Below are 25,802 nucleotides of genomic sequence, written 5' to 3'. Positions count from 1 at the left end.
AGGTACAGTGGGCGGGGCGGGGCGCCGCGGCCGGGTGGGGCTTGTACGTCATGTGACGGGGGCGATTCGGCCCGGCCAATCCCAGCCGGACAGCATGGGGCGGAGGGCGGTCGTCATTGGACCTAGGCGGCGGCCGCCCCTGCCTCTGCTACCTGTTGCTACGGGAGCCGTAGAGCTGCAGCGCAGCAGCACGCGGGAAGGCTCGTCTCGCGAGAGCTCTGCTCCTTTCTTGGCCGTGGCAGCTGCAGCGGCTCGAGGGACCGCCATGGACGCTCACGAGGACTACGTTTGGCCGCGGGCAACCTCAGAGCTCATACTCCTCCCGGTCACGGGTCTGGAGTGCGTGGGGGAGCGGCTATTGGCGGGTGAGTTGTGGTTCGAGGCGCGGGCTAGCGGAGAAGAAACCGAACGCTCGCCTGGGGAGGGGCCTTAAGAACAAAGGGATGCCCCGTGTGGGAGGAGGACGGGCGGCGGGCGGGAACCCACGGCATGGCGGGGCTGAAGCGCAGCCTAAGGAGCCCAGGAAACAAAGAGCTGCGGTGGTTCGCGAGGCCTTTCAGAAACTGCAGGTGATGCGGAGAGGGCGGCTGGGGGCGGCAGAAAGGTGCAGGGAAACGCGGTCGGCGGGGGGGCGGGGGAAGGGAATCAGAGACGCTTGTGGACGAGTCGCGCGGGGGCTTCATCGTTCCAGCGAGGATGCGGGGGGAGCTCCGTGATGAAGCCCCCAGTGGGCGAGTCCAGGGTCCGGGGCGTGGCCTTTCGGGGGTGGGCCAGCCCAGGAGGGGGTGTGGCCTCTCGAGTGAGAGAGGGGCGGGTGATGCTCTTCCCTAGATGGTGGGGGTGAAGAGCCTCTGAGCAGCATGGAGTCGCGGGAAACCAGAGGATGAGATCTTTCTGAGTAGGCCAGTGCTCGGGGGAGGCGGAGGCTGAGGCCCCTCCCGAGATGGTTGGGGTCCAGGAAATCCCATGTCAGTGCCTCTTCTGAGGAGGGTCGGCTCGGGTAGCGAAGGACAGGGACCCGAGGCGACAGAGCCCCATCGAGCGGTGGAGTCCGACTGGAAGCTAGAACTAGTGACTTATGTTAGAGCTGCTGAGTTTAATAAGGGTCGCAAGGCAGGGCACTGGCTGGCAAGCCTTGAGTGAGCTGCTCCGAGTCCTAAGAGGGGTGGATGTACGGGGGTGGGAGATTAGGGCGGGCGATGACCCAGTTTTGATTTGCTGTGAAGGCTCTGGGAGCCCAAGGTTCCTACCGTGAGCTAAACTCCTGAGGCTCCTGGAGGAGGGAATAGGTAGGCAGAAAACTGAAGAACCACAAGAGTAAACTCGGGGAAAACAGGATTTAAGACAGAATTTGCCACTTTATGGAAAAGAGGCCGTTCTTGGGAGGATTTAGCAGGCAGAGCGGAAGGGCTTTGTCTAGGTGAAGAGGCTGGAGAAATGAGCAGAGACTAGTCCATTTCAGCCGTCGATCTGACTTATCTTTAGGGGCATAAAGCCCCATTGGTGAAGCCCCACTGAGAAGTTTTTAAGCAGGGCAATGGCTTGTGAAATTTAGTTTAGTAAGCTTTTAAAGTGAATTCATCTACTTCCCATTATTTCCAAAGTGACTTTTCTGTTGACAGTTCTCAAATCCCACCCCTGTGAACCTATAGCCTGAATTCCCAGCCCTGTTCTCACGTGAGTGCCAGGCTCAAGTGCACAAGGGCCTACGAGTTGGAATACTCCTGCTGGCGTTCGAGCTCAGGTGGGGACATCAGCCATGCAGGTGCCAAGCTGGAGAACCTGCCTCTCTCACCCGCCAGGCCAGCCTGGTTGATGCTGCACTTCATACATGTAGCATGTGTGTGTCTTTTTCTACCTTTATTGCCATGATTTGAGGCCATGCGGCTATGCCTCCCCAACCCCCCCTCAGTAGCATTCTCTCGAGCTCATCCTTGAACCTTTTGTTTCCTGTTCTAGCCATGTTCCCCAAAGCTCTCACTCATCTCAGGGGCCTCAAAATTGATGCTTCCTCTGGCAAGAAAGGTTCAAGCCCTCTCCCTCCTGCCTGTTCTTCCTTTGATTAACAACTGCTGATTCTTGATTGCTGCACCTAAATGTTATGTTCTCAAGTCGACTTCCCCTGGCAGTCACCCAGTCTGCTTAGATTAGACCAGGGTTTCCCAGTCTCAGCTCTAGAGATTTGTTGAATCATGTCACGCTTTGTGTGAAGGGCTGTCTACATTGTAGGATGTAACTGCATCCTTAGCCTCCACCAGATGCCAGCAGCACACACAGCTCCCAGCTGTAACAACCGAAAGTGTCCTCAGACATTGCCATGTGTCTTCTGGAGGGAAAGTGTCCCTCTGTTGAGAACCACTAGAGTAGCTTTCCCATTTTGTTTTGTTTTTTTTTTAATTTGGCTGCAGCGCATAGAGTGTTTGGTCTTCATTGCAGCTTATGGGATCTAGTTCCCTGACCAGGGATCGAACCCCCCTGCGTGGGGAGCACAGTCTTAGCCACTGAAACACTGGGGAAGTCCCTCCCTCGTTTCACATTCTTAAAGCAACCTATATAGTTCTTTCCTGGAACATATCAAAATGAGAACTACGGAGTGTACCTGTGTGATACTGTTATAGAGCTTAAATATTTGTTTATTTGGCTGTGTCAGGTCTTAGAAACAGACTGTGCTATACAGTAGGTCCTTGTTGGTTACCTGTTTTTTATATAGTAGTGTGTATGTGTTAATGCCAAACTCCTAATTTATCCCTTGCCTACCACATTTCCCCTTCAGTAACTACCATGTTTCCCCTTCAGTATCCATAAGTTGGTTTCTGAAACTCGTCAGTTTCTGTTTTGTAAATAAGCTCATTTGTATCTTTAAAAGCTTTCTGATTGCACCCTATGGTATGTGGGCTCTTAGTGCTCAGCCCAGACCAGGGGTTGAACTCAGGCCCTCGGCATTGAGAGCACAGAGTCATAATTGCTGGATCACCAGGGAATTCCCTGTTTGTAAAACTTTTTGATAATTATTCTGCCTGGTGTAGTGATACCTCGTTGTAGTTTTGATTTACATTTCTCCGATAGTGATGTTGAGCTTTTCATGTGGGTTGTTTTTTTTTTTTTTTTGCTATCTGTTGTGTGATAGTGTTTAACATCTGCCTAATCCGCAGAAGCAGGGTTTTATTCACTACTCCAGCATGTCGTTCATTGTCTGGTTTATAATCAGACAATTAAATTTAAAAAATTTTAATTAAAAAAAAAACAAACATGTTTTTTTTTGGCTGGACCACACTGCCTGCGAGATGTTCCCCAATGAGGGATCAAACCCAGGCCCCAGCAGTGAAAGCTTCAAGTCCTAACCACTGGAATGCCAGGAATCTCTCAAATAAATGTTTATTGACTGTCAAAAGATTGAGATTGCAGGCTGGGAATAGCATGAGGGATTGCTACTGTCATCTCTAGTTAAGAGGTATGTCCTGGACCGAAGTCACTGTGGTCGATTGGATTTGCAAACTCTTTAGAAAGTGAAATCTCCAGAATTTGGAGATAAGAGGTGGGCTTCCCAGTTTGGGGCTGGGGTTGGGCAGAGGATGGTAATATTAGGTCACTGGGGTGAGGAGCATGGAGCGAACTTGAGGATGAGCTAGTAGACGAACAAGCCTGCAGGGCAGCCAGGCGGCAGCTGAGGCTCACAGGAGTGTCTGCTTCCAAACTGCGGGCTGCCTCTCCCCACTGTTATTGAATGTGCTCACATCTTCTGAGATACAGAGAAGCTCCTGGAAATCAGGAGGGGTTCTGCTGTGGTCCAAAAGTGGAATGCTTGACTTCTCAGTTGCCTGTTTCCTAGGGGAGGAGTTAGTGTGAAGAAGGTCAGTGAGGCCGAGGATTTGAGGACTAAAACTGAGGATTCCCGTCTGAAGCATGAGAAGTTCGGTGGGATGAGGAGGAGATGGGAGTTTGACGAATTCATGGTTGAGCTGAGTGTCATGGGTAGCTGACAAGGGGCTCAGAGAGAGCGCTGAGAATACAGCTGAAGCTGAGAGCAAGCTCAAGCCTGCAGGATTGAGTGACCTAATACGTTCATAAGCTACCTGCTGAGCAATTCCCTTGCTCCCTGTCTCTTCTTGGCCCGTGAGAATTAGAGGAGGGGTTCTGATGTGGCTTTTCGCCTCTGTCCAGGTGAGGGGCCAGATGTCCTGGTATACACCTTGGATTTTGGTGGACATCTGCGGATGATGAAGCGAGTGCAGAACCTGCTTGGCCACTATCTTATCCATGGGTTCCGAGTGCGACCAGAACCCAACGGAGACCTTGACTCGGAGGTCATGGTGGCGGCGTTTGGCAGCAAGGGCCTCCGAATTGTGAAAATTAGCTGGGGACAGGGCCGCTTCCGGGAGCTGTGGCGCTCTGGCCTGTGGAACATGTCTGACTGGATCTGGGATGCCCGTTGGCTCGAGGGGAACATTGCCTTGGCCCTGGGCCACAACTCGGTGGTGCTGTATGACCCCGTGGTAGGGTGCAGCCTGCAGGATGTGCCCTGCACGGACAGGTGCACCCTCTCCTCGGCCTGTCTAATCGGAGACACCTGGAAGGAGCTGACTGTAGTGGCTGGCGCTGTTTCCAACCAGCTCCTGGTCTGGTACCCAGCAGCTGCTCTAAAAGACGATAAGCCTGTAGTCCCCGACCGACGGGTCAGTGGGCACGTGGGGGTCATCTTCAGCATGTCTTACCTAGAAAGCAAGGGCTTACTGGCCACAGCTTCTGAGGATCGAAGCGTTCGCATTTGGAAGGTGGGTGACCTGCGGGTTCCCGGGGGCCGGGTCCAGAATATTGGGCACTGCTTTGGGCACAGCGCCCGTGTCTGGCAGGTCAAGCTCCTCGAGAATTACCTTATCAGTGCAGGAGAAGACTGTGTGTGCTTGGTGTGGAGCCATGAAGGCGAAATCCTCCAGGCCTTTCGGGGCCACCAGGGCCGTGGGATCCGTGCCCTAGCAGCCCATGAGAGGCAGGCCTGGGTGATCACTGGGGGTGATGACTCAGGCATCCGGCTGTGGCACCTGGTAGGGCGTGGGCACCCGGGTTCGGGGGTCTTTGCGCTCTCCTTCAAGTCCCACAGCAGACCAGGTGTCCTCAAGGCTGTGACGCTGGCTGGCTCGTGGCGAGTACTGGCTGTGACTGACGCAGGGGCCCTGTACCTCTATGACCTCGAAGTCAAGTGCTGGGAGCAGCTGCTGGAGGACAAGCGCTTTCAGTCCTACTGCCTCCTGGAGGCAGCCCCTGGTCCCGAGGGCTTCGGACTGTGTGCTCTGGCCAACGGGGAAGGGCGCGTCAAGGTTGTACCCATCAACACTCCGACTGCAGCTGTGGACCTGACCCTGTTCCCAGGGAAGGTGCACAGCCTGAGCTGGGCCTTGAGAGGCTACGAGGAGCTTCTGTTGCTAGCATCGGGCCCCGGCGGCGTGGTGGCTTGCCTGGAGATCTCTGCGGCACCCTCTGGCAAGGCCATCTTTGTCAAGGAACGTTGCCGCTACCTCCTGCCTCCAAGCAAGCAGAGGTGGCACACGTGCAGTGCCTTCCTCCCCCCAGGCGACTTCCTGGTGTGTGGGGACCGCCGGGGCTCTGTGTTGCTGTATCCCTCCCGACCAGATCTGCTCAAGGATCTTGGGGTGGTGAGCAAGGTTGGGGCGATCACCTCAGCGCCCGGAGCAGGCAGTGGTGAGGGGGAGCCCTCCTTGGCTGAGTGGGGCCCTATGTCCACCCTCCCTTCTCTGCACGGGAAACAGGGTGTGACCTCAGTCACCTGCCACGGTGGCTACGTGTACACCACAGGGCGTGACGGTTCCTACTACCAGCTCTTTGTGCGAGGCGGGCAGCTTCAGCCAGTGCTAAGGCAAAAGCCCTGTCGGGGGATGAACTGGGTGGCTGGGGTCCGTATGGTGGCCGACGGGAATATGGTCATCCTGGGTTTCCATGCCAATGAGTTCGTGGTGTGGAGCCCCCGCTCGCATGAGAAGCTGCACATTATCAATTGTGGCGGAGGGCACCGCTCCTGGGCCTTCTCTGACACCGAGGCGGCCATGGCCTTCGCTTACCTCAAGGATGGCGACGTGATGCTCTACCGGGCTCTGGGTGGCTGCACGCGGCCACATGTGATTCTCCGGGAAAGCCTGCACGGCCGGGAGATCACTTGTGTAAAGCGTGTGGGCAGCATCACCCTGGGGCCTGAGTCTGGGGTGCCCAGCTTCCTGCAGCCTGACCACCCGGAGCCCGGCGAGCCTGTCGAGCCCGGCAGTGAGGGCCCTGGCCTGATCGACATCGTGATCACGTGCAGTGAGGACACCACCGTCTGTGTCCTGGCGCTCCCCACAGCCACAGGCTCGGCCCATGCGCTTACAGCGGTCTGTAACCACATCTCCTCGGTGCGTGCAGTGGCTGTGTGGGGTGTTGGCACCCCAGGTGGCCCTCAGGATCCTCAGCCAGGCCTGACCGCCCATGTGGTATCTGCGGGGGGCAGGGCTGAGATGCACTGCTTCACAATCATGGTCACCCCAGACCCCAGCCCCCCAAGCCGTCTTGCCTGCCACGTCATGCACCTTTCATCACACCGGCTCGACGAATACTGGGACCGGCAGCGCCACCGGCACCGGATGATCAAGGTGGACCCTGAGACCAGGTGAGGTGCACTCCCGACAGCAGCGAGGGCTGGGCACGCAAGGCCAGGCTCCGAGTGACGTCTGTCTTTTGTGCCCGCAGGTACATGTCCCTAGCTGTGTGTGAGCTGGACCGGCCTGGCCTTGGCCCGCTTGTGGCTGCCGCCTGTAGTGATGGGGCAGTGAGGTGAGTGTAAAGCACTGGTCCCCAACCTTTTTGGCACCAGGGGCCAGTTCATTTTTCCACAGTGGGTGGGGGCAATGGATGGGGATGAGATAGTTCTGGTTTTGCCTGCTGTTCACTTCCTGGTCTGGTTCCTAACAGGTCATAAACCAATACTGGTCTGTGGTGCAGGGGCTGGGGCTTCTTAGTGTATAGGACCCAAGAAGCCTGGAGGCAAACGAAAGGGTGTACGGATGTTCAGAGTGGCTTCTGAGCTGGACTACCCCCCGCGCCCCAGGCTCTTTCTCTTGCAGGACTCTGGGCGGCGACTGCAGCTGCTGGCTGAAACCTCCCACCACAAGCGCTGTGTCCTCAAGGTGCACGCCTTCACACACGAGGCACCCAGTCAGCGGCGGTGAGAGGGCCTGCGTGCTGGTCCCACATGGGCTGGGGGCCTCCTGTTGCTTTCCATCTCCCTCACCCAGCTGCTTTCTGGTTTCCAGGAGGCTGTTCCTGTGCAGCGCAGCCACCGACGGCAGCTTGGCCTTCTGGGACCTCACCACCATGCTGGACCAAGACTCCCCTGCCCTGGAGGCTGCAGCGGACCTTGGGCTGCCCTTCCGTGAGTAGCCACACTGCCACTGGCTGCGCCCCCCTGCACGCACTCAGCCGTGTGTCAGGCTGGGTCCTGACAGCTGTCCTCTCCTCTTCCTCCAGAGCTGGGCAGCCCCTGCCTGACGGTGCAGGCTCACAGCTGTGGTGTCAACAGCCTGCACACCCTGCCCACCCGTGAGGGCCACCTCGTGGCCAGTGGCAGCGAGGACGGCTCCCTCCACGTCTTTGTGCTTGCCGTGGAGATGCCGGAGTTGGAGGAAGCGGTGGGGGGTGCTGAGCTGCTGCCCCAGCTGCAAGTGCTGGAGGAGTACTCCGTCCCCTGTGCGCACGCTGCCCATGTGACAGGCCTCAAGATCTTAAGCCCCAGCCTCATGGTCTCGGCCTCCATCGACCAACGGCTGACCTTCTGGCGTTTGGGGCATGGTGAACCCACCTTTATGAACAGCACGGTGTACCACGTAGCAGATGTGGCCGACATGGACTGCTGGCCTGTGAGCCCAGAGTTTGGCCACCGTTGTGCTCTGGGGGGCCAGGGTCTTGAGGTCTACAACTGGTACGACTAAGACATCCCGCGGTGGCCGGCATGCTGGGCATGGGGCCTGCTCACAGACAGAGTGACTGTCTGTGCCCATGCCTGGTGTGCCCAGAGGGGAGGAAGAGGCAGCCGCGGGTCCCTGACTTCAGAGCAGGAGCTGAAGGTGAGTAGGATGCCACCTGGACAGACCAAGAATACGCCCCACTCCCACCACGGGACAAAACCTTGTCACACAATTTATTTTGGCTCCAGATCACTAAAAACAAATCCAGATCCCCCCCCCCGCTCCGCCCCTTTCAGTTGCTGACTTGGTGGACATTCCTGGATCCTAAGGCCTCTGTGGCCTTAAATGTGACTCAGCGGAGGGAGACCCAGCATGGCCAGCCCAGCGTGGAGCACTTCTCGCACGGCCCGCAGAAGCTGCAGACGGGCAAACATCTGACCAAACAAGTGTGGCCGAGGCTCCTGGAGGAGAGGAGGAGGCTGCTGGTCTCATCCTTTGCTTTCCCTGTACCAACCGCCCCCATCTGCCCTTTAGCTGTGCACTTACCCCTAAGATGTGTACCCGGTTATAGTACGAGCTGAAGTCCATGCTGAGCTGGACCAGGAACTTGCATACCTAGACACAGAGACCAAACTGAGGCCCTGGCCCACCCCTCCTTTTGTCCCCAGATCAGAATAAAGAATAGTGTGTGCAGTGAGTCCTGCTCTTCCGTCCTCACCGTCTCTGTGCGCGCAGTGACGTGAAGCCCTGGGGCGGTGCGGGTCAGGGTCAGGGCTGCCATCTGCCTCAGCAGGTCTGAGAAGGGGAGGATGCTGTTGAAGAGTAGCAACCACTCACCCTGTGGGGGAGAAGGGCGCTGGGAGGGAAAGGCCCGAGCTTCCTACACATGCCAGCTACCCAGGAGGGGTGCTCACCTCATCACGAAGCAGGGAGAAGTCTAGACTGCTCACAGGCGGGAAGGTGGGGTACAGACCTTGTTCCACGCTACACTTGTAACCCTCAAAGAGGGTGGCGAGACGTGCGCAATTATACATGACAAAGGTGCCACTTTTGCTGCCCTTGGTAGAAATGCTGCTGTCAGCCAGGGCCAGGAGAAGCTAAAGAATAAAGGCACAGCTGCACAGGGAGGACTGCCACCGCACAGCCTGTCCCCCAACTCCAACCCCCAGCCCTGGTCTGGCAAGATGCCCAGGCTCACCTGACTCTGGGGGGCTGTGCTGAGCATCTCAAATTTAACGGTTGCCACAGAGAGAACCCTGAAGATATCCGTCCAGGCTGTATCTGAGAGAGTACGGATCAGTCAGTCTCTGCAGGCAGAGAACAAGGGGCATGTGTGCAAATGACCTCCCCCTACCGGAAGCACAAGCAGGGTCTCCCAAGTGTACCTTGTTCCAGGTTCTTGCCATGCTTCAGTGATGACACCTTGCACACCTGGGTGTGCCGGAGCCTGCATTGAGAAGAGAATGAGGAGGACTGGTGGGCAGAGTCCCCCCACCTCCACCGGCCTGGCTCGGTGACCTGCCTTCCAGCCTCACTCACTCGTAGTACTCGGGGGCAGTCAGGGTGCTGGGCGCACCAGCTACTTTCACTGGGCCACAGACCAGGTGCTTCTGTCAGGAAGATAGCAGGGGTCAGCCACTGATGATACCCTCCAAGAACCTCAACGTGTTCCTGGACTCCCCGAGCTTTCAACCTTAAGACTCTGTCTCAAGTCCAGAGCCCTCTCCTAGCGCCTGCTGCATGTGCCTAAGGTCCCCCTCACAGTCAGGTGTCACCTTCTGGACCCATCAGCTAACAAGTGGCTTTTAAGGAGTCCTCTGAGGTTGCTGTGGGAAGGTTACCATCACTAACCTACCTGTGAGAGAGGAGCCTGATGATCCAACTTCCACCAGAGTAGATCCAACTTTTGTTGCTGGAACTCCTCCTCACAGCTCACTACGTGTAGGACCACGTAGCTATCTGCACCAGCATCTGGGGCTGCAGCCTGTGGGGTAGAACAGTCACTGTGGGGGATACACTACACCTGGATTGCCAGAAGCATACCAGGGTGGGGCAGCAGTCACTAACCAGGCCTAGGGAGCTGCCCACGGCCCCAGCCTGCACAGCCTCCTGGAGCTCGGCCAGCAGAGAGAGCAGATCCTCCGTCACTGGGGAGAGAACACACGGCTGAGGCTGGCCCGGGAGTGCGGGGGCGCGGGGCGGGGGTGGCGGCGTCCCGACTTTCTGGCCCCTAGACCCCGGGCCTACCCAGACAGCTGTCCACATTGGGGTCATAGCCAGCTGTGCGTCCCCGTTCTTCCATTAGTTCCTTCAGGCACACTCGACCCAGCGTGCCAGGGGGCAGGGCTCCAGCATAACCGGCAGGGGAGAGCTCTGCGATCGCGCGATTCCTCAGGGCTTCGGTCGAGGCTTTCTCTGAGACCTCGGGCCAGTCCACCCGCAGCTGCTGCAGGAAAGCCGTCATGTGCGGGTCCCGCACAGCGGGGACTCGGCGCACACTCACCCTGCGAGAAGCGAGACGGCCGCCTCAGCCTGAGCACCTGGCTCAGCTCGCTCCGACTTCCCACTCGCAGAGCGGTGCGGCCTGCCCCCGCCCAAAGCCATCGCGCACCTTCGTTCTGGGCCTCACTCACCTGTGAGCTTGCAGAATTCGCGCCAGGTGGTCCGCCACAATCACGGCACGGAGCTGGCTCAGGCGGAGGGCGCTAGGGCTGCCGCGCAGCGCCGGGCAGTGCAGGACGATGCGCGGGGTAGGGGCGGTGGGGGCGGCGGGCGCGGCATAGGCGGCCACGGAACAGAGCACACGTTCGAAGACCACGGACCGCTGCAGCCGAAGAGCCAGCCCCGCGGGGGTCGGCGCGCAGCACAGCACTGGGGCCACGCCCGGACCCTGTAGGCCAACGATGGCGTGAACCACGCCCTCGGGCACCTGTGGGAAGCCAGGGAGGTGAGCGGCCGCTGCGCTCCCACCTGTCTCCGGCCCACGTCCCCGCCATGCGCGCGCCTACCTGGTCGTCCCCAAAGCGCGCCTGCAGTGCGCGGCGCGGTGCCAAGAAGTCTCGGGCACGCAGGTGGCGGGCGTGCGTCTCCTTGAACCACACTGGTCCGCCAGGCCCCAAGGCCGAGTTCAGGGCTCCCAGCGTCTCCTCTACCCCGAGGCGCATGGCTACCGGAAGGGGCAGGCGGGACCGGAAACAAAACGTCGAGGCGGGATTTCCGGGAAGGCCAATTGGTTGGGGCGGGGAACTGGCAGGGACTCCTGAGTGGACAGTGGACAGTTGCGCTCACTCCCCTACGCCGCGTGGTCCACCTGACTGGTCCGGACTAGGGTAAGAAATCTCGGGGTCTACTCCGGACTTAGGGCTCTGTCGCTGTTGCCCGCAGTAGCAACAAGGGAAAGAATCCACGCAATCCGGTGGGGCCCAGGCAAGGTTGTCTCTCTTACATTTATGTATTCGTATAACGTTTCATTTCCTCCATGTACACATGATCAATGGGGAAGGAAATAGCAATCCACTCGTTCTCTTGCGTGGAGAATCCCCATGGACAGCGGAGCTGGCGGGCCACAGTCCATGGGGTCACAAAGAGTAGGACACGACTAGTGACTAATCACACATGATCAAAACGCCTAAAGTTACAAGTGGATTCTGAAATAGGGCAGGTAATATAAAAGCCACGTTCATGACCTACTGAAAAAAGTCACATTTTAAAGGGAATTTGTGGTCTTCAGTTTCAGGTTACTTGCAAGCATTCCCTCCTTTGAGATAGGGGTTGTCTTACTCCTAATGTGTCCACTCTGATAGAATTGCCGTTTTTCTTCTCTTGAATCTTGAATGATTAGAACCATCATAATAGTTTCCAGAAGCTTTTAATGCTCTCCTTTAACCTGTTGTACTGTAACAAGGACCCTCCCATTTCCTGGTTTAGACTACCAGCCATTGTGGGTCAAATAAGCAATGTGACCTGAAAAGACCCAGCTGAAGAACACTTTTCTGAGCGTCCAATTCCTCTACCAGCTCTTTCCTCTTTCCCATCAGGGCTGCTCAATGTCTTCACTTAACCCTTGTTCTCTCTTTTCTTAATAGGGATGGAACGTGAGGCACTAGAGCACTGTGCAGCAGAGCACTGACAAGCCCCTGATCTCTGCCCTGGAGCAGTGAGTAAACAGAGCTCAGAATATAGAGGAACCGAGGGGCAGGAAAAGCCTGGCAAGAACCCCTTCTGGGCTAGGGCTGCAAGGCCCCGCTGGGAAGCTCCGAAAGAGCACTGGGCGGACACGACATTCCCGATGGCTTCTCGGGTGCCCACTCAACGGGAGTGATCGTGTCATTCCAAAGCGCTTTCCATGCCTCGTGAGCAAGACCAGGGGATGGCTGCTAACAGGACTAGGGGTCTGGAGGCCAAGCTGGGGACTTCAGCTACTCTAAGTGCATTAAGACCGTTGAGGGTGGTTTTACTCCAGGAAGTGAAGGGCTATCTTTAGCGAGCTGCGGGCTGAGGCGGCCCTGTGGGACTCACCGCCACTACAGCCCTATCCGGAGGCCCTGGGTCTTCCCTCCCTTGCCAATGCTATCTCGGGCTCCAAAGGTGGCCACCGCCTCGGTTCTCTGACGTCTACGCCTGTCAGTTCCAGCCTGAGGGCACACCTGAGAAAGAGACGGAAACCAGAGCGACCCAATAAAGTATGTCTGGGGGTCGGGGGCTAGCCCACCCCACCTGAGTCAGGACGCTGCTCAGGCAGGAGAGCAGGGAACGAAATCCAAGCGCAGCTGGAATGCTCTGGAGACAACAGCTGCTTTTGGGATTCCGTTGCCCGCTGTCCAGCCATGGCGGGGCGGGGAGGGCGGGAGGGCAGTTTGAGAGGATTATCCTTCTCCCTAGGAAAATCAAAACCCCCATTCCTATCCCAGGAGGCGGACCCAGGAGTAGACGGTGAAACCAAGACGAATGGGAAAAAGCCGCTCACCTAGGCCCCCACACAACAGGTGTGGTGGGGGGGCCTTCCCTGGGATAAGGTCTCGATTCGGATTAGATCCGCAGGGTACAGTTAGCCCTGTTGGTCCCACGCCGTCAGGGCCACTGTAGTGACGGCGGTGGGGCGGGCTTCGGGATCAGCCAAGAGGGAAGCGCGCCCGTGGGGTCGGAGAGAAGTAAACCCTCCTCGGGGACTCCCCCGCACCCAGGGCCCTTTGTCCGGTGACGCTGCCAGTACCCGGAGCGCTAGAGGCCCAGTGGGCCCGCACTGCAGCGACGGAACTCCCGGAAACCCATTGCGACCGTCCTTGGTTGTGCCGAGCCTCCCGCCAGCCCGGCCCAGCGGGTAGGAGACGCGGCAACGTGCCCCTGAGGCCAACACACGGTGGGCGCGCGGAGATGCTGGAACCTGCGCGGGCGCCAGCGAGTCTCACGCCAGTAGGCCTTCTGATTCGGCTCAAGACGCGGGGCACGGGATTCTCGGAGCGCGAGCGAAGTGCGCGACAACAGGACGAGGCTCCAGCCACTGTCTACTTCACCGTCTGGTCCGGTCTGGCCCGGTAGTCACGACGAGCAGCTTAAAGTTCCCGACCAACGCGTCCCCTTCCGCTTGCTCCGGGGGCAGAGTTGGAGCCATTTTAAGGCGAAACCCCCAGCCACGCCCCCTCGGGCTCCGGAGAGGCCAATCCAGGCGCAGCCCCGCCCCGTGCGACTCGCGGCCGCGACGCCAACGGTCGCGCGGGTGACGGTTAGGGAGGGGCGGGACTCGGGGGGCGAGCGACGGAAACCTGAGCTGCCCGCCCCGCCCTCGGAACCCGAAGCTCTAAAGCCGAGATTAGAGGCTGGGGGTTGTGGGCGGGCGCCACGCCCAGGCCAGGTGTGCGCGACTCCAACAGGTGCTCGGCCGCCCTCCCCCGGCCCTGGGAGCCCGGCGTAATGGCTGAGAGCTGGGAGCCAGGCAGTGCCCTGCGGCCCGCCGCGCCTCCAGGTGTCCGGCTCCCCCAGGGCGGCCTGCGGGCACCCGGGGCGGGGAGGACGGCAGGTGCTGACACCGGAGCCGCGCTGGGGTACGCGGCCTCTCCTGGGACCGAGGGCCCTGGCCCGCTCCCTCCCTTCTCCCGCGCAGGGCCGGCCGAGCCGCGCGGCGTCCTCCGCGACGCTGGGGGCGCTGCAGCCGCGCTGGGCTGGGGGACGCCGCGACCCCGTTGACCCTGCTCTAGCCTCCCTGCGCGCCGGTCCGCCATGGCCGCAGCGTTTGTGCTTCGGAACCTGTACCGCGCGCGACCCGCGCTTCGCAGTCCGCCCTCGGAGCTGCCATGGTGAGCCCGGACGCGGTGTTCCTGACCACCCGCCCCACGGCCGGCCATTCCCGGCCCCCTGACAGTACCTCTCCGCAGGGCCCCGCGGCGGGGACATCGGCTCACGCCAGCGGATGACGAGCTGTATCAACGGACGCGCATCTCACTGCTGCAGCGCGAGTCCCCGCTCGCCATGTACATCGACAGCTACAGCAGCCGCGGCTTCGTGGTCAACGGGAATCGCGTGTTTGGACCCTGCGCGCTCCTCCCACAGTCGGTGGTGCAGTGGAACGTGAGCGCTTCCCTACAATGAGGAAACCGAGAGCCCGAGTCACGGGCCTGCCTGTCCCTAGCAAACCTGGCTTTTCTTTCATCCCGCTCTGGAGCAGGTACAGGGTCTCTGGGAAAACCTACGTGGGCTTATATTTAACTTGCCGCCTCCCCACACAGGTAGGTTCCTACCAGGACATCACCGAGGAAAGCTTCTCTCTCTTTTGGATGCTGGAGCCCCGGATAGGTATTGAAGGAGGGGAGGGCTGAAGTGCTGAGCCCCAGAAAGGCACCCTCTCGACCGAGCTGGTTGTAGACTAGCCGAGCCTATCCTTTCCTAGAGATTGTTGTGGTGGGCACTGGAGACCGGACTGAGCGGCTGCAGCCCCACGTGCTGCGAGCCATGAGGCAGAGGGGCATCGCGGTGGAGGTGCAGGACACAGTACGTCCGGGACTGGGGATCGTAGAGGGGGAGCCCAGGCCGAGCCCTGGCCCTGCTGACGCTAGCTTTCTCTTTGCAGCCCAATGCCTGTGCCACTTTCAACTTCCTCTGTCATGAAGGCCGAGTGACAGGAGCTGCTCTCATTCCCCCACCTGGAGGGACTGCACTCACATCTCAGGCCCAAGCTGCAGAATGAACAACCAGAACTTAACCCGACTTGTCCAGGAGGGCCTTGTCACCTTCTGCAGAATGCAGCGGTGCCGAGCTTTTACTAGCCCCTCCCCTTTGGCACTGTAAGACTTGTTTTGCTTACCAGCAAATTAATAACTTAAGCTGCTTGTCTGATTGTCTACTACCTGTCTTGCTGGCCAGGAGCTGTTGGCTCAATGGGTTCTTGGAGGGGGTTGTGAACGAACCAGGGGGTCATGGCTTGGCCTCTGAGAGGCCAGGGGGCAATACAGGCACCTGTTCCAAACTGTAGGTCTATCTATTTGCTCACATACAGATTTGAGGGGACCTCTGTGCTTCCTCCGTGATGTCCCTTAGAGACTTACATTAGAGAATACATGAAAAGTGAAAGTGTTAGTCACTTAGTCGTGTCCAACTCTTTGTGACCCCATGGACTGCAGCCCACCAGGCTCCTCTGTCCATGGAATTCTCCAGGCAAGAATACTGGAGCAGGTTGTCATTTCCTTCTCCAGGGGATCTTCCCCACCCAGGGATAGAACCTGGGTCTTCCACATTGCAGGCAGACTCTTTACCAACTAAGCCATCAGGGAAGGTTGAGAGAACATATGTGGGTCTAAACCTGGTCCCATGTGGCCAAACTTTGGGCTAGCAGGAGGTCCTGTGGATGCCAGTCCAAAGCCCCATGGACTTTTCCATGACCCTTTGTAAATACCCACAGTCAGATTCTCAGTGTGAGACCAAACTCTTGGGGGCTAGAGCTGATCTGAACTGCCTTTTGAGTTACCCTAGGAGGAGCTTTTGAATCTAGTTAGCAACCCCCACTTCCAGCTCCTTAGAGCATCCTTATCTCAAGGCCAGAGGCCTTCTGTGGAAGGACAGTATTGTGTGTTTGTGTGTCTGTGACAGCAGCAGCTGCAGAGCCCCACCTGCTTGTTGACCTCAAAGATCAGGCATCACTTTTTTTCAAACTTTTATTGAAAAATCGACGGGATGTGCTGTATAATTGCTTTTCAGAAAAGACGTTTCTCATACCTGTAGGCAGAAGAACCAGCTGTGAAATGAGGGCATGAGGATGGAGGCAGGGGAGAGACCTCTATCCCAAGGACAGAGGAGTAGACAGGGTTGCCACTTACGAATGGAGGCTGTGGACACCACCTTCCACCTGGGCTGAGGATGTTCTCTTCTCAAACTTGAGCTCCCCAGAATACATCATGGCTCTGAAGAGGGGCAGATGTCAGATGTGGACAGCTGGCCCTGGGCCAGCCCCGCTACCCAAGGTCCTAGCTCCCTAAGCTTACCGAACTTGGGTCAGACTCTTGGCACCAATATCCTGGCAGGAGTGCTGGATGCCAGCAATCAGGTAGGGAACAAACTTATGGATGGATCCTTTATCCTGAACAGCCCCAGACACCCCCTGGGCCACCTTGATTTTGTCTGCTTCACTGCAGGGAGAGCCAGGGAAACATGGGTAAAGTCAAAACACGGATGATGATGCTGGTGCAAGATTAGCAAGGGGTAACTGAACTGCCTGTCCCACCTGAAATATCGGTTCTGGCTGCTGAGATGCTTGTCCATGGCATCGAGAGAACCCATACCACGGTACTTCTTTAGCCGGATTCCATCAGAGAAGAAGTACTCGCCAGGGGCCTCAGTGGTAGCAGCCAGGAGGGAGCCCATCATAACTATGGACAGAAGGAGTGCTGGGGGAAGACCCTGAATGGCATTAGGAAAGGAGTCCCACCAGGCTTCCTGAGTGTTGGGTCTCACCTGTGGAGGCTCCAAGGGCCAAAGCTTTGGCAATATGGCCCACATTTTGGATTCCTCCGTCAGCAATGACAGGAACACCAAAACGACGCGCATATTCTGACACCTTGTAAACAGCTGTTGCTTGGGGCCGCCCGCAGGCCAGCACTGTTAAGACATGGAGGACGAATGGAGGGCTGGAGTTAGTGGGGACAGACAAGAGGCTCTGGTGCCACAAATCAGCATCCAGGAGCTCTCAGCTCCACCTGCACCAGCCTGGTTGAGAAAAGTCTTGCCTGGGATGGCTGCTGCCCCGTCTGCCTTAAATAATACAAATAGCTGTGATGGCCTCCACTCACCCTTGGCATGTGCGCGTGCATGTGTGCATGGCCCAGGGCAGCCTCAGGCACGTGCAGTCAGCAGCCGGGAAAGCCCCACCCAACTGGTATCAGATGGGGTAGGGGTCACCGTGCAGTTAGTACCCAGAGACCCACCCCTTGCTCCCTGCATGGTGGGCTGCTCAGGCAAGATCAGAGCAGTGGTTGTGTGGAAAGGGAAGCCCAGAGTTGGTCCTGAAGCTGTGCCTACTGCAGAAGATGTGGGCAGAGCAGGGCCTACCTGGAGAAGGGCCTGCCCTATAAACACCCAAGAAGAGGAGGGAGCTGTGTTCTTGAGCAGCTCCCAAAACCATGGTCTGTCATTCACTCTGCCTTGCCCACCCGTCAGCACCACAAACCCCGGGAGCTACAGCTACAGTCAACCAAGCAGCCGGGCAGTGGGCAGCTGGGCCGGGCCAGTGGGCCGGGCCGGACTTACTATAGCAGCCCGTGACAGTAGAAGGGCATTTGGGGCTGTGGGACTTTATGTCTGGAGGGATCTTGGGAGCCGCTAAATAAAACAAATAGACCAGAGTTTAGAGAGGGCACGGAGCAGGAGCGAGGAGGCCAGGCGGGGGAAGTGGCAGGTGAAGGACGAGAGCTTGTCTTGCTGTTACCCATCCAAGGGGCCTGTGTGGCCCTGGGGCTGCCCCTACTGTTGGACTCTGTAGCTCCCAAAAGAGCACTTGGCTCTGAGGCATGTGGGGCTAAGGGCCCTGCTAAAGCCTGGTCTTTGAGGCCCTTGCCAAAGCATTTTCTTACCTTCCTGAGTGATGCAGATGGAGCCACTGCCCATTCCCACCCGCAGGGCATCTACGCCAGCATCAATGAGGTTCTTGGCCTGAGCAGCCGTGACCACTATAGGGAGAAACAGGGAAAGGCTCATGTGAAGGTCTACATGGGACCTAGCTCCCCAACTCTCGCCCCACATACATCAGTGCCCCCTCTTATCTCACCATTCCCTCCAATGACTTGGAGACTGGGGTATTTCTCTTTGATGTACTTGATCATGTTGATCTGGAAGATGGAGTTTCCTTGGGAAGAATCCTGGGACAGAAATGTAGCCCCAGTGAGACTGGTATGGCAGCTGCTCCTACCACCCCACCTTGCCTGGGCTGCAGCTCACCAAAACCACTACGTCCACACCGGCCTGGGACAGCAAGTCTAGCCGATACTTGTCATCCTCATGAGTGCCAATGGCTGCTCCACACAGCAGCTGCTTCTTGGCATCTTTGGAGGCCAGTGGGTAATCTCGGTTTTTCTTCAGGTCTGTCCGGGCAATGATGGCCACCAGCTCATCATTTTCATTTACAATGGGTAACTTTCCTGAGGGTAGGCAAGACATAAATCAGGACATTGGTCTTTGGTTCCTAAACCCTTCCTACCTCGAGGACTCACCCTTCTTGCTACGCTGCAGAATTTCATTTGCTTCTTTCAATGTGATGCCTGCAGGGGCTACCACCAAGTCTTCCCTCTTTGTCATGATCTATGAGAAAGGAGAGTTATGAGGAGGGACATTAAGAGATCAAGTCTCCCAACAGACCTTGCCCTAACTCAAGGGTGAGGCTCCAAACACCACCATGTTTAGACACCTGCATCCAGCCTACCCTCGTCAAGTAAACACAACAGTCTGTCTATTGGCAAGAGAAAGAATTTAGTAGAAACGACACCAGGTACATGGAGCACATTACAGAGAAAGAGCCATACCAAAGCAATGACAAAGAAGAGGCTTAAGTTCGTCCTTGAACACTGGCCCCCTCTGGGAGTGGCAAAAAACTGGGGTATGCCTGCAAACATTTTGGCAGATTCAAAGCTTTTGGTGGAGAAGGGATGCAGGAGTCCTATTAAAGGGTCAGAAACTTGAGCATTCATCCTTCCTGAACACTAGCGCCCTCAGAGATGCCACTTGGGCAACAGAATAGAAGCCTTCTAATCTTTAGCCCTGGGCTGTCAGGGCTATTTGGATGTGCTATTACCCACCTCTCCCAAAAGCCGGTCATGCTCTTCCTCCTTGAGAAAATCAATGTCCCTTGAGGAGATGATGCCCACCAGGTGGCTTCCCATCCGGCCTGTGTCAGTGATGGGGATACCACAGAACCCATGCCGGGCCTTGGCTTCAAACACATCCCTCACGCGATCCCTGGGACTGAGGACCACAGGGTCTGTGATGAATCCCTGCTCATATTTCTGGAAAGGGTGGTGAAAAAAGGTACTTCTGAACCATTTTCATCCAGCTCTTGGTCTGAAGCCTGGGATCTGTGCCAACTCCCCCTTTGGCAGTGCCACAGGATCAAATCACAATCACACAAACACTTCAAACCCAGAGCTAGGAAACATGAGTGGACTGTAGGCACTGTCCACGTGGTCCTCTTCTGCAGCTGTAAGACACAAAGTCTCAGGCTCCTCCTCAGGAAATGAAGCCCCACAGTGAGAAAAAAGTGAGGAGAATAGATCACCCATCCCCACCCCACTCCACCACCGTGAAATTCCCAGGAACTCATGATCATGATCCTCGCCGTTCTGACCTTCACTTTCCGAACTTCATTGGCCTGGAATTCTGGTGTACAATTGTGATGAATGAAGCCAATACCACCCGTAAGCTGCAGGATACACAGAAAGAAAACAGGGAAAAAGTGACCAAAAAACTGTATCATGATTGTATGCCTCTGGGAAAGACAGATGTGGCCCCTGCTTCTGCCCTCACACTGTAGTGCTCACCGCCATTGCTATGGCCATCCCAGCCTCTGTGACTGTGTCCATGGGTGAGGAAACCAGTGGGGTCTTCAGAGTGATCTTTTTAGTTAGAGCAGAGGTCAGGTCCTAAAGAAATAAAACAGACTAATGTGCAACAGCACTTCATATACCTCAAGGCAGTACCATGTTCCCCACAAAACAGGTGCTCTGTATGACCTGCATGCCAGTAAAACCCTTCCATAGGCATCCACCCCCAAACACAATCTACTGAGGTAGCCGAGAGGGGATAGCAGCACCTTATCCAACCCTGACACTCAGGATCCTGCTCCTGTCCATACTCACCACTTGGTCTGCAGTGAAGTCGATGTACCCGGGGAGAATGAGAAAGTCACTATGGGAGGGGAATTGGGAATAAGGGTTAGGCTTACGGCAGCCTGCGATGCCATCCTCACAGATCATCTCTGAAGGCATTTGAGCAGAAAGGGCAATGATCTAAACCGAATATCACAAGCAAGGCAGAAGTAGAGAACAAGACAGAGATGGAGACCGGGGACCTTTTCTGCCACCAGCTGTCATCAGCACCCCTGGCCAACTGACAACTCCATGTGCCCAGAGAACGGAGTTCCTAGGCTGGAAATCCCGGGCGCTACCAAGATGCCTTCTCCATCCCGCCCGCTTCAGACCTGTCAAACCAAACCTCAGATACCAGTGGGGAATTTCTGGAACCCTCCCCCCACGCCCAACCTAAGCGGGCTCAGTGGAGGCCCCACCCGGCCTCCCTAGCACGCCGCCCCTCTCCTTGCCCAGGTGAGCCCGCGAGGCCCGCACTTGTAGGTGAGGCCGTCCCCGCAGTTGAACAGCTGCTGTGCCGTGAGCCCGTCGTCCGGCACGTAAGACGTGCCCCCGCTAATCAGGTAGTCGGCCATGGCTAGGCGGGGAAAAGCCGCGTGTCTCCGAGGACTGCACCGCAGAGGCCTCTGTCTTCTGGGCCGCGCGAATATAAACTCACCGATATCGTCACTGCGCCATGCGCGTCGCTTACGTCAGGACGCAGCACGCAAAGGCGGAGCCCATTGGCCTCTAGGGCGGGGCTGGCGGGGGGGAGCGCATGCGCACAGTACGCCCTAACCGAGTCGCCGGGGAGTTCGAATGTTTCCCGTCGCAACCCCCTCCCGGAGGACCTTGCCCTGAGCAATTAACAGGCAAGGCTTGGCTTCCACCGTCCCGCCAGACTCTTCCCAAATAAAGAGGCGTTGTTCACTAGCATGTTGAAAAGACGTGCTTGTCATTCTTAATAAACAACTAGATTAAGAATACATAAGAGAAACAGAGTGGTATCTTTATATGATACACAAGTGTATGTTACAAGAATTCCATCAGGCACAGAAGCCTCAGGTTTAAGGCCTCAGTGTTAGGCCGGAGTAGGGGGGAAAAAAAGGCATGGTAAAGTTTTTACTTTAACATCTAAAATGTCACTTGTCATAAAGGAGGGTGTAATAGAAATTGTCTTTAATAAATCATAATTGAAGTTCCCCTCATTTTCCTTCCATTAAGATGCTAGGTTTGTGTCTGAGCATAAAGAAAGAAAAGACCGTGGCTCCCCCGTGGTCAGCGAAGTCTGCCAGTCAGAGAGGAAGCCAGCTGGGGAGATTCCCTGGAAGGTCCATCCATCATTAATTCCATCTTTCTGGAGGAAAGGAAGGGGCCACATTTCTCCTAACAGTCCAAGCCCTTTCCTCAGGCCCCACACACACACAAAAAAGTCAGCCAGCAACTTTGCAGGACATCTGGCTCTCAGGAAACCCTGAGCCCCTATGGGCTGAGGAGTCCCCACAGCAGGTTTATGAAGATGCACAAGGGGGCAAAGTTTCCTTTTACATTTGAAACAGAAGCAGTCTGAAAGGCTTCATAACTATACCAATAAAAAAGAAAAGAAAAAAAATGGAGGCCTCTTCTTTAGTGTGAAAGTCTGTCCGTTTTTTTCCTGGATGGTCTCCCATGCACCATGGCTGAGGGGTCTCTCAGTGCATGGTGCTGGCGCTGGCCACTGCAATGGCCTCCTGAATTTCTCGTATCACCAGGATCCGAGTCAGCATCTGCCCCATCTGCTCTCTGCTGATAGGCTGGACTGAGTACCAGATCGGGCTGTTGGGGGCCACCACCGGCTCGGGCGTCAGGTAAAAGGTGTCATTCCGGCCTTTCACACTCTGGGGGCTGGAGAATATATGGGTAAAAAGCTGGGTAAAAGTGTCATAATCTCAACCTTCCCACCTTGAACCTCCTGGACAGATGCTATCTACAAAAGATGGGAAGTTCTGGAAAGAATGGTGGCATAACTCCTAAGCTCCACGCAGCCAGGGCACACTACCTCTAAGATGTCCTTACTTTCTGCTCCCCACCTCGCACGCTGAGTCTTCTGATTAGGCCTCCCCTGGCTCAGCTACTTGAGTCCAGCCATATCTGACGCTGAACCAGTTTCACCACCTATCTATCTCCAAGTCTTTGCTTATGCTGTTTCCTCTACCCCATCCATTCATTTCTCAACTTCATCTATCTGACTTCTCAGCTTGCTGTGATGCTGTGGCCTCTACCTGGACTCACACCCACCCCCAATGTTGTGCTGTAGCATATGCCATCCTCTAACAGTTATTCATCCACTGATTCAAAGTTTATCAAGGGCTACTGTGTGCCAGGCCTGCACTAGGTGCTGATGTTAAAAGAAGTGAATAAGACCGAAGAGTTCCCATATAATGAAGTGTAGTTACAGGTAAGAGGGGAGACAGACAGCAATCAAAACAGTTACATAAAGACAAAATAACAAGCAGTGGTAAGGGCTACAGAAGAAACAGCCAGAGGGAACAGGTAGGCAATCTGGAAATACTTCTCTAATAAAGTTCTTTTAGGAAGAACGGATAGGATGAATAGGAGCTAACTGACCAAACGTTGGGGGTGGCATGGTGAGCCCAACAGGGAAAAATTCTGTGCACAGGTCTTGAGGAAGGGAGAGTAAGATACCCTTCAGTAGAGAAAAGCAGTGTGACTAGAGAGCCAAGAGCTATGAGGACAAGAGGTTAGCAAGGGAGCGTGCATGAAAGGCCCTGTGGTAATTAGGGCAGTAATTAGGATTACTGTCTTTCTTTGTAGAATAAAAGGAAATCACTGAAGGTTTTCATCTAAGTAACACAGTTAAGACCTACCATGTTGAAAGATCTGCTGGCAGTGTTGTGAGGATGATATGCCCAACTGCAGAAGCAAGAAAGAGCAAAAGCCAGGAAGAGGATCTCCCCTAGACCTATGGTGTAGTGACCAAAGGTCAAGACCAGGAAAACAGGGCTATATGTTCACTATGTGACAGAGGCAGCCTCTCTGTACCTTCCCCCCTTCACCTTCACCCCCTCTCCACTAAAGTGGACCAGCAGGGAGCAGCCCTGGGCACATGCTTTGGGAAAACCAGTAAGTGTGCTTCTATATTTAGCCTTTTGAAATCTGCTGTTACTTAGCCTGGGAACTGAGAATGCTTCTGTGAGCACATGTGTGCACACACACCCACACGCAGATACACACATGCACACACACACAGGCGCGCACATACCCACACCCACACCCCCAGTCACACTCAGCTTCCTCACCATTTAAAGAGGTAGAAATCGTAGAGCTTGATTGGGCATCTCAGTGGGTTCTCTGGATTTTCCGTCTGCTCTGCATACATGTCATCTGTAACTATAAAACATACCCCCCACCACAGACACGGCATCAGACTGCCTTTACTTAGGCTCAGATTAGGAACCTCAGGCTTTCAGCCATCCCAACTAGGAAATACCAGGAAGGAAAAGGGTATGAGGCATGGGCGGTGAATATGAAAGGAAAAGGCAGCTATCATTTCTGGGGCATCTCTGCTTCTAGAAGAGTTTGACGTCAGTGACTGGGGAGAAGGGAAGGGAGCATTCCTATCTGCAAATCCCCTAGTGACACTCGTCACTAGCCCCCCAGGCACGAGGGCTGGGCAGAACTAGTAGCACCTGTTTCTGCAACCCCTGCCTCCTTCCCTACCTTTCTGGCCAGTCTGGTGTATCCCAAGTGCCTTCAGGTACCGAATACTCGTGCTTTTATCCTTGGGATTAGAGGGGTTCTTCTTTGTCTGTCGTAAGACCTTGGAGAAGGCCAGCTTCATGTGCTGGTCCACTGTCTTCAACAGGAAGTATCTGCACCACAATCGAAAGCAAGGCAAAGGGAGGGGTGCCAGGAGGAGACCATGACTTACCCTCCGCCATCGGTGCTTCAGAGGAGCTGCTGCCCACATTCCCACAATCTGGGCAGGCCCACACCCAAATACACTCTCCAGTGGAGGAGTCTCATAAGGACTGATGGTAGGGACCTGGCAAGGCTGTCTGCCTTACTGGTCACCACACAAAATGTAGCCAAGTGGGGTGGAGGGCTTCACTAGCCCAAAGGCTCTCAAGCTTGTCAAAGGATCTCAGAAGTCCATCTGGATAGTTTCTACCCTCTTCACTGGGCGGATGCTAGCACTGGCTAAGCATGGAGCCTCTGGAACACTTACTTGGTGTTAAAGAACATGAGGGTGGTCAGCAAGGTGGAAGGGGAGTGAGCCCCGAGCTGCTTGCACTCCCACAGCATCTCCTCAGTCACGTGGCTGGGCAGGACATAGCCTAGGAGGAACAGAGTACTGCTACAACAAGAGGATGGCAGGATGGGAGGCATGAGGCACAGCGAGCACCACACGGGAGTACAAGTTTAACTGGAGAAGTCTTCCTGAGATATAGCAGAATCATCTGGAAAGCTTGTTAAAACACAAACAGCTGAGTCCCAACCCAAGTTTCTGGGGGAGGACCCAAAAATGTGTGTTTTCAACAAGTTCCTAACACCACACTTTGAGAACCCCGGCCCTCCATTATCGCTCTCACTGGATGTTAATTCTTCCTCTAATTCCAGGTTAATATCAGGTAAAAGGACATCCCTCAGAGAGCTGGCAAAGTATAAATCAACCTCTGCACATATGCAAACTTCTCTGAAAAGAGCATACAGAGCTTTCATCATAGCTTCCAAGGTGTCCAGACCAGGGCCCAAAGAACTGGTATACATGCCCCTGTTTGTCTTTGTTAAACCTCTATGTCATCCATTCTCATCCCCCTCTGGAAATAGAGGAGAATGATATTCAGATCCCTGATAGGTTTCCCCGACAGGGTAGGTTTTACTTTCATGAGCTAACTGAAAGCTGGACAGGGACAAAGGCAGTGGTTTGATCAAGGGCTCTGGACACGCAGGTCTATACCAAAGATGACACAGGTTGATCACCAAGCCCCCTTCATGTGTTCATAAAACAGTCAATGTCCAAGTGTGTGTGTACCAGGCACTGAGAACATGGTGAAACAGCAGCAAACACCAGCATTCTCCTACAGGAGTTTCAGGATTCTCCAGGCAGGCACCAAGGGTGGCTGTTTCTAGAAGCAGGGGAAAACATGCTCTGCCCAATACATTCCTTTTCTCTGGTCTTGACAAAGCTGGCCCTCTGATTTCATTAGTACTCTTCCACCTCTTTAGGGCTCGTCTGCCTCTACTCTTCTATTCTGTGGCCCAATAGCAATAAGATAAACTTCCTCGCGGCTGCTGTTTAGTTGTGAAGTTGTGTCCGACTCTGCGACCCCAACAACTGTAGCCCGCCAGGTTCCTCTGTCCATGGGATCTCCCAGGCAAGAATACTGGAGAGGATTCCCATTTCCTTCTCCAGGGGATCTCCCTTAGTCTCAGACAAATCTTAAGCAGGATGAGTGACAGAAGATGCTCTCCTTGGGGAAGGCTAGCCCTAGGAATGGTCCAGGCATACATTTAGGATTGCTCTATTTTCTCT

The 25,802-nt window shown here is 55.7% G+C and overlaps 5 protein-coding genes and 1 long non-coding RNA gene across 13 annotated transcripts in view; 3 read left to right on the top strand and 3 right to left on the bottom strand.

Annotated features, from left to right (window-relative positions):
• The first annotated feature begins 98 nt into the window (after positions 1-98).
• On the top strand, positions 99-8,647 carry WDR6 (WD repeat domain 6). Of its 2 annotated transcripts, none has more exons than XM_070360463.1 (7): positions 99-365; positions 4,162-6,655; positions 6,736-6,819; positions 7,094-7,210; positions 7,299-7,417; positions 7,513-8,108; positions 8,218-8,647. In XM_070360463.1, the coding sequence occupies exons 1-6, from the start codon at positions 266-268 to the stop codon at positions 7,971-7,973; spliced, it is 3,375 nt and encodes a 1,124-aa protein (XP_070216564.1). In that variant the 5' UTR covers positions 99-265; the 3' UTR covers positions 7,974-8,108; positions 8,218-8,647. The 2 variants fall into 2 exon arrangements, with proteins under 2 accessions (XP_070216564.1, XP_005909421.2); XM_005909359.3 differs by having other exon boundaries at positions 100-365; positions 8,246-8,647.
• On the bottom strand, positions 8,272-11,247 carry DALRD3 (DALR anticodon binding domain containing 3). Of its 4 annotated transcripts, none has more exons than XM_005909358.3 (12): positions 10,958-11,247; positions 10,583-10,878; positions 10,197-10,453; positions 10,017-10,096; positions 9,805-9,933; positions 9,489-9,559; positions 9,335-9,396; positions 9,148-9,230; positions 8,864-9,046; positions 8,668-8,787; positions 8,496-8,564; positions 8,272-8,410 (listed from the first exon to the last, which is right to left on the bottom strand). In XM_005909358.3, the coding sequence occupies exons 1-12, from the start codon at positions 11,111-11,113 to the stop codon at positions 8,291-8,293; spliced, it is 1,626 nt and encodes a 541-aa protein (XP_005909420.2). In that variant the 5' UTR covers positions 11,114-11,247; the 3' UTR covers positions 8,272-8,290. The 4 variants fall into 4 exon arrangements, 3 of the variants coding, with proteins under 3 accessions (XP_005909420.2, XP_070216569.1, XP_070216568.1); XM_070360468.1 differs by having other exon boundaries at positions 8,668-8,761; XM_070360467.1 differs by having other exon boundaries at positions 8,274-8,564.
• LOC106701522 (uncharacterized) lies at positions 11,178-13,043 on the top strand. The gene is made up of 3 exons (XR_011462057.1): positions 11,178-11,278; positions 12,035-12,631; positions 12,860-13,043. It is a non-coding gene; the product is annotated as an uncharacterized lncRNA (long non-coding RNA).
• A 146-nt stretch (positions 13,044-13,189) lies between these two features.
• On the top strand, positions 13,190-15,275 carry NDUFAF3 (NADH:ubiquinone oxidoreductase complex assembly factor 3). Its single transcript, XM_005909360.3, has 5 exons — positions 13,190-14,242; positions 14,321-14,513; positions 14,672-14,738; positions 14,833-14,933; positions 15,013-15,275. The coding sequence occupies exons 1-5, from the start codon at positions 14,166-14,168 to the stop codon at positions 15,127-15,129; spliced, it is 555 nt and encodes a 184-aa protein (XP_005909422.1). The 5' UTR covers positions 13,190-14,165; the 3' UTR covers positions 15,130-15,275.
• Positions 15,276-16,081: 806 nt separating this feature from the next.
• Positions 16,082-20,955, bottom strand: IMPDH2 (inosine monophosphate dehydrogenase 2). Of its 2 annotated transcripts, XM_070360469.1 has the most exons (15): positions 20,765-20,955; positions 20,279-20,327; positions 19,961-20,062; positions 19,768-19,842; positions 19,223-19,429; positions 18,641-18,728; positions 18,369-18,568; positions 18,199-18,289; positions 18,005-18,100; positions 17,682-17,753; positions 16,890-17,033; positions 16,660-16,804; positions 16,421-16,564; positions 16,256-16,339; positions 16,082-16,154 (listed from the first exon to the last, which is right to left on the bottom strand). In XM_070360469.1, exons 1-15 carry the CDS (start codon positions 20,860-20,862, stop codon positions 16,133-16,135), a joined length of 1,617 nt encoding a protein of 538 aa, XP_070216570.1. In that variant the 5' UTR covers positions 20,863-20,955; the 3' UTR covers positions 16,082-16,132. The 2 variants fall into 2 exon arrangements, with proteins under 2 accessions (XP_070216570.1, XP_005909423.1); XM_005909361.3 differs by lacking the exon at positions 17,682-17,753 and having other exon boundaries at positions 20,765-20,954.
• Positions 20,956-21,254: 299 nt separating this feature from the next.
• Positions 21,255-25,802, bottom strand: part of QRICH1 (glutamine rich 1) — a 42,293-nt gene continuing 37,745 nt past the window's right edge. For all 3 annotated transcript variants that reach the window (XM_070360464.1, XM_070360465.1, XM_070360466.1), the window contains 4 exons: positions 24,495-24,603; positions 23,987-24,138; positions 23,566-23,656; positions 21,255-22,150 (listed from right to left, as the gene is read on the bottom strand). In XM_070360464.1, coding sequence (XP_070216565.1) covers positions 21,958-22,150; positions 23,566-23,656; positions 23,987-24,138; positions 24,495-24,603 — 545 coding nt within the window. In that variant the 3' untranslated portion in view covers positions 21,255-21,957. The remainder of the gene's footprint in view (positions 22,151-23,565; positions 23,657-23,986; positions 24,139-24,494; positions 24,604-25,802) is intronic.

The sequence above is a fragment of the Bos mutus genome, chromosome 22 (assembly GCF_027580195.1).
Source record: "Bos mutus isolate GX-2022 chromosome 22, NWIPB_WYAK_1.1, whole genome shotgun sequence".
Lineage (NCBI taxonomy): Eukaryota > Metazoa > Chordata > Mammalia > Artiodactyla > Bovidae > Bos > Bos mutus.
This window is presented reverse-complemented; position numbering and strand designations above follow the sequence as displayed.

Coding starts and splice junctions, on each gene's coding strand:
- WDR6 (XM_070360463.1), top strand. CDS start 266: ATGGACGCTCACGAGGACTACGTTTGGCCGCGGGCAACCTCAGAGCTC. Junction 366..4,161: donor GGGGGAGCGGCTATTGGCGG/GTGAGTTGTGGT, acceptor GCCTCTGTCCAG/GTGAGGGGCCAGATGTCCTG. Junction 7,211..7,298: donor GAGGCACCCAGTCAGCGGCG/GTGAGAGGGCCT, acceptor TCTGGTTTCCAG/GAGGCTGTTCCTGTGCAGCG.
- DALRD3 (XM_070360467.1), bottom strand. CDS start 11,113: ATGCGCCTCGGGGTAGAGGAGACGCTGGGAGCCCTGAACTCGGCCTTG. Junction 10,097..10,196: donor CAATGTGGACAGCTGTCTGG/GTAGGCCCGGGG, acceptor TTCTCTCCCCAG/TGACGGAGGATCTGCTCTCT. Junction 8,788..8,863: donor TCTCCCTGCTTCGTGATGAG/GTGAGCACCCCT, acceptor TCTCCCCCACAG/GGTGAGTGGTTGCTACTCTT.
- NDUFAF3 (XM_005909360.3), top strand. CDS start 14,166: ATGGCCGCAGCGTTTGTGCTTCGGAACCTGTACCGCGCGCGACCCGCG. Junction 14,514..14,671: donor AGTCGGTGGTGCAGTGGAAC/GTGAGCGCTTCC, acceptor CTCCCCACACAG/GTAGGTTCCTACCAGGACAT. Junction 14,934..15,012: donor CGGTGGAGGTGCAGGACACA/GTACGTCCGGGA, acceptor TTCTCTTTGCAG/CCCAATGCCTGTGCCACTTT.
- IMPDH2 (XM_070360469.1), bottom strand. CDS start 20,862: ATGGCCGACTACCTGATTAGCGGGGGCACGTCTTACGTGCCGGACGAC. Junction 18,101..18,198: donor CCAAGTCATTGGAGGGAATG/GTGAGATAAGAG, acceptor TTCTCCCTATAG/TGGTCACGGCTGCTCAGGCC. Junction 16,805..16,889: donor GGCCCTTGGAGCCTCCACAG/GTGAGACCCAAC, acceptor TTCTGTCCATAG/TTATGATGGGCTCCCTCCTG.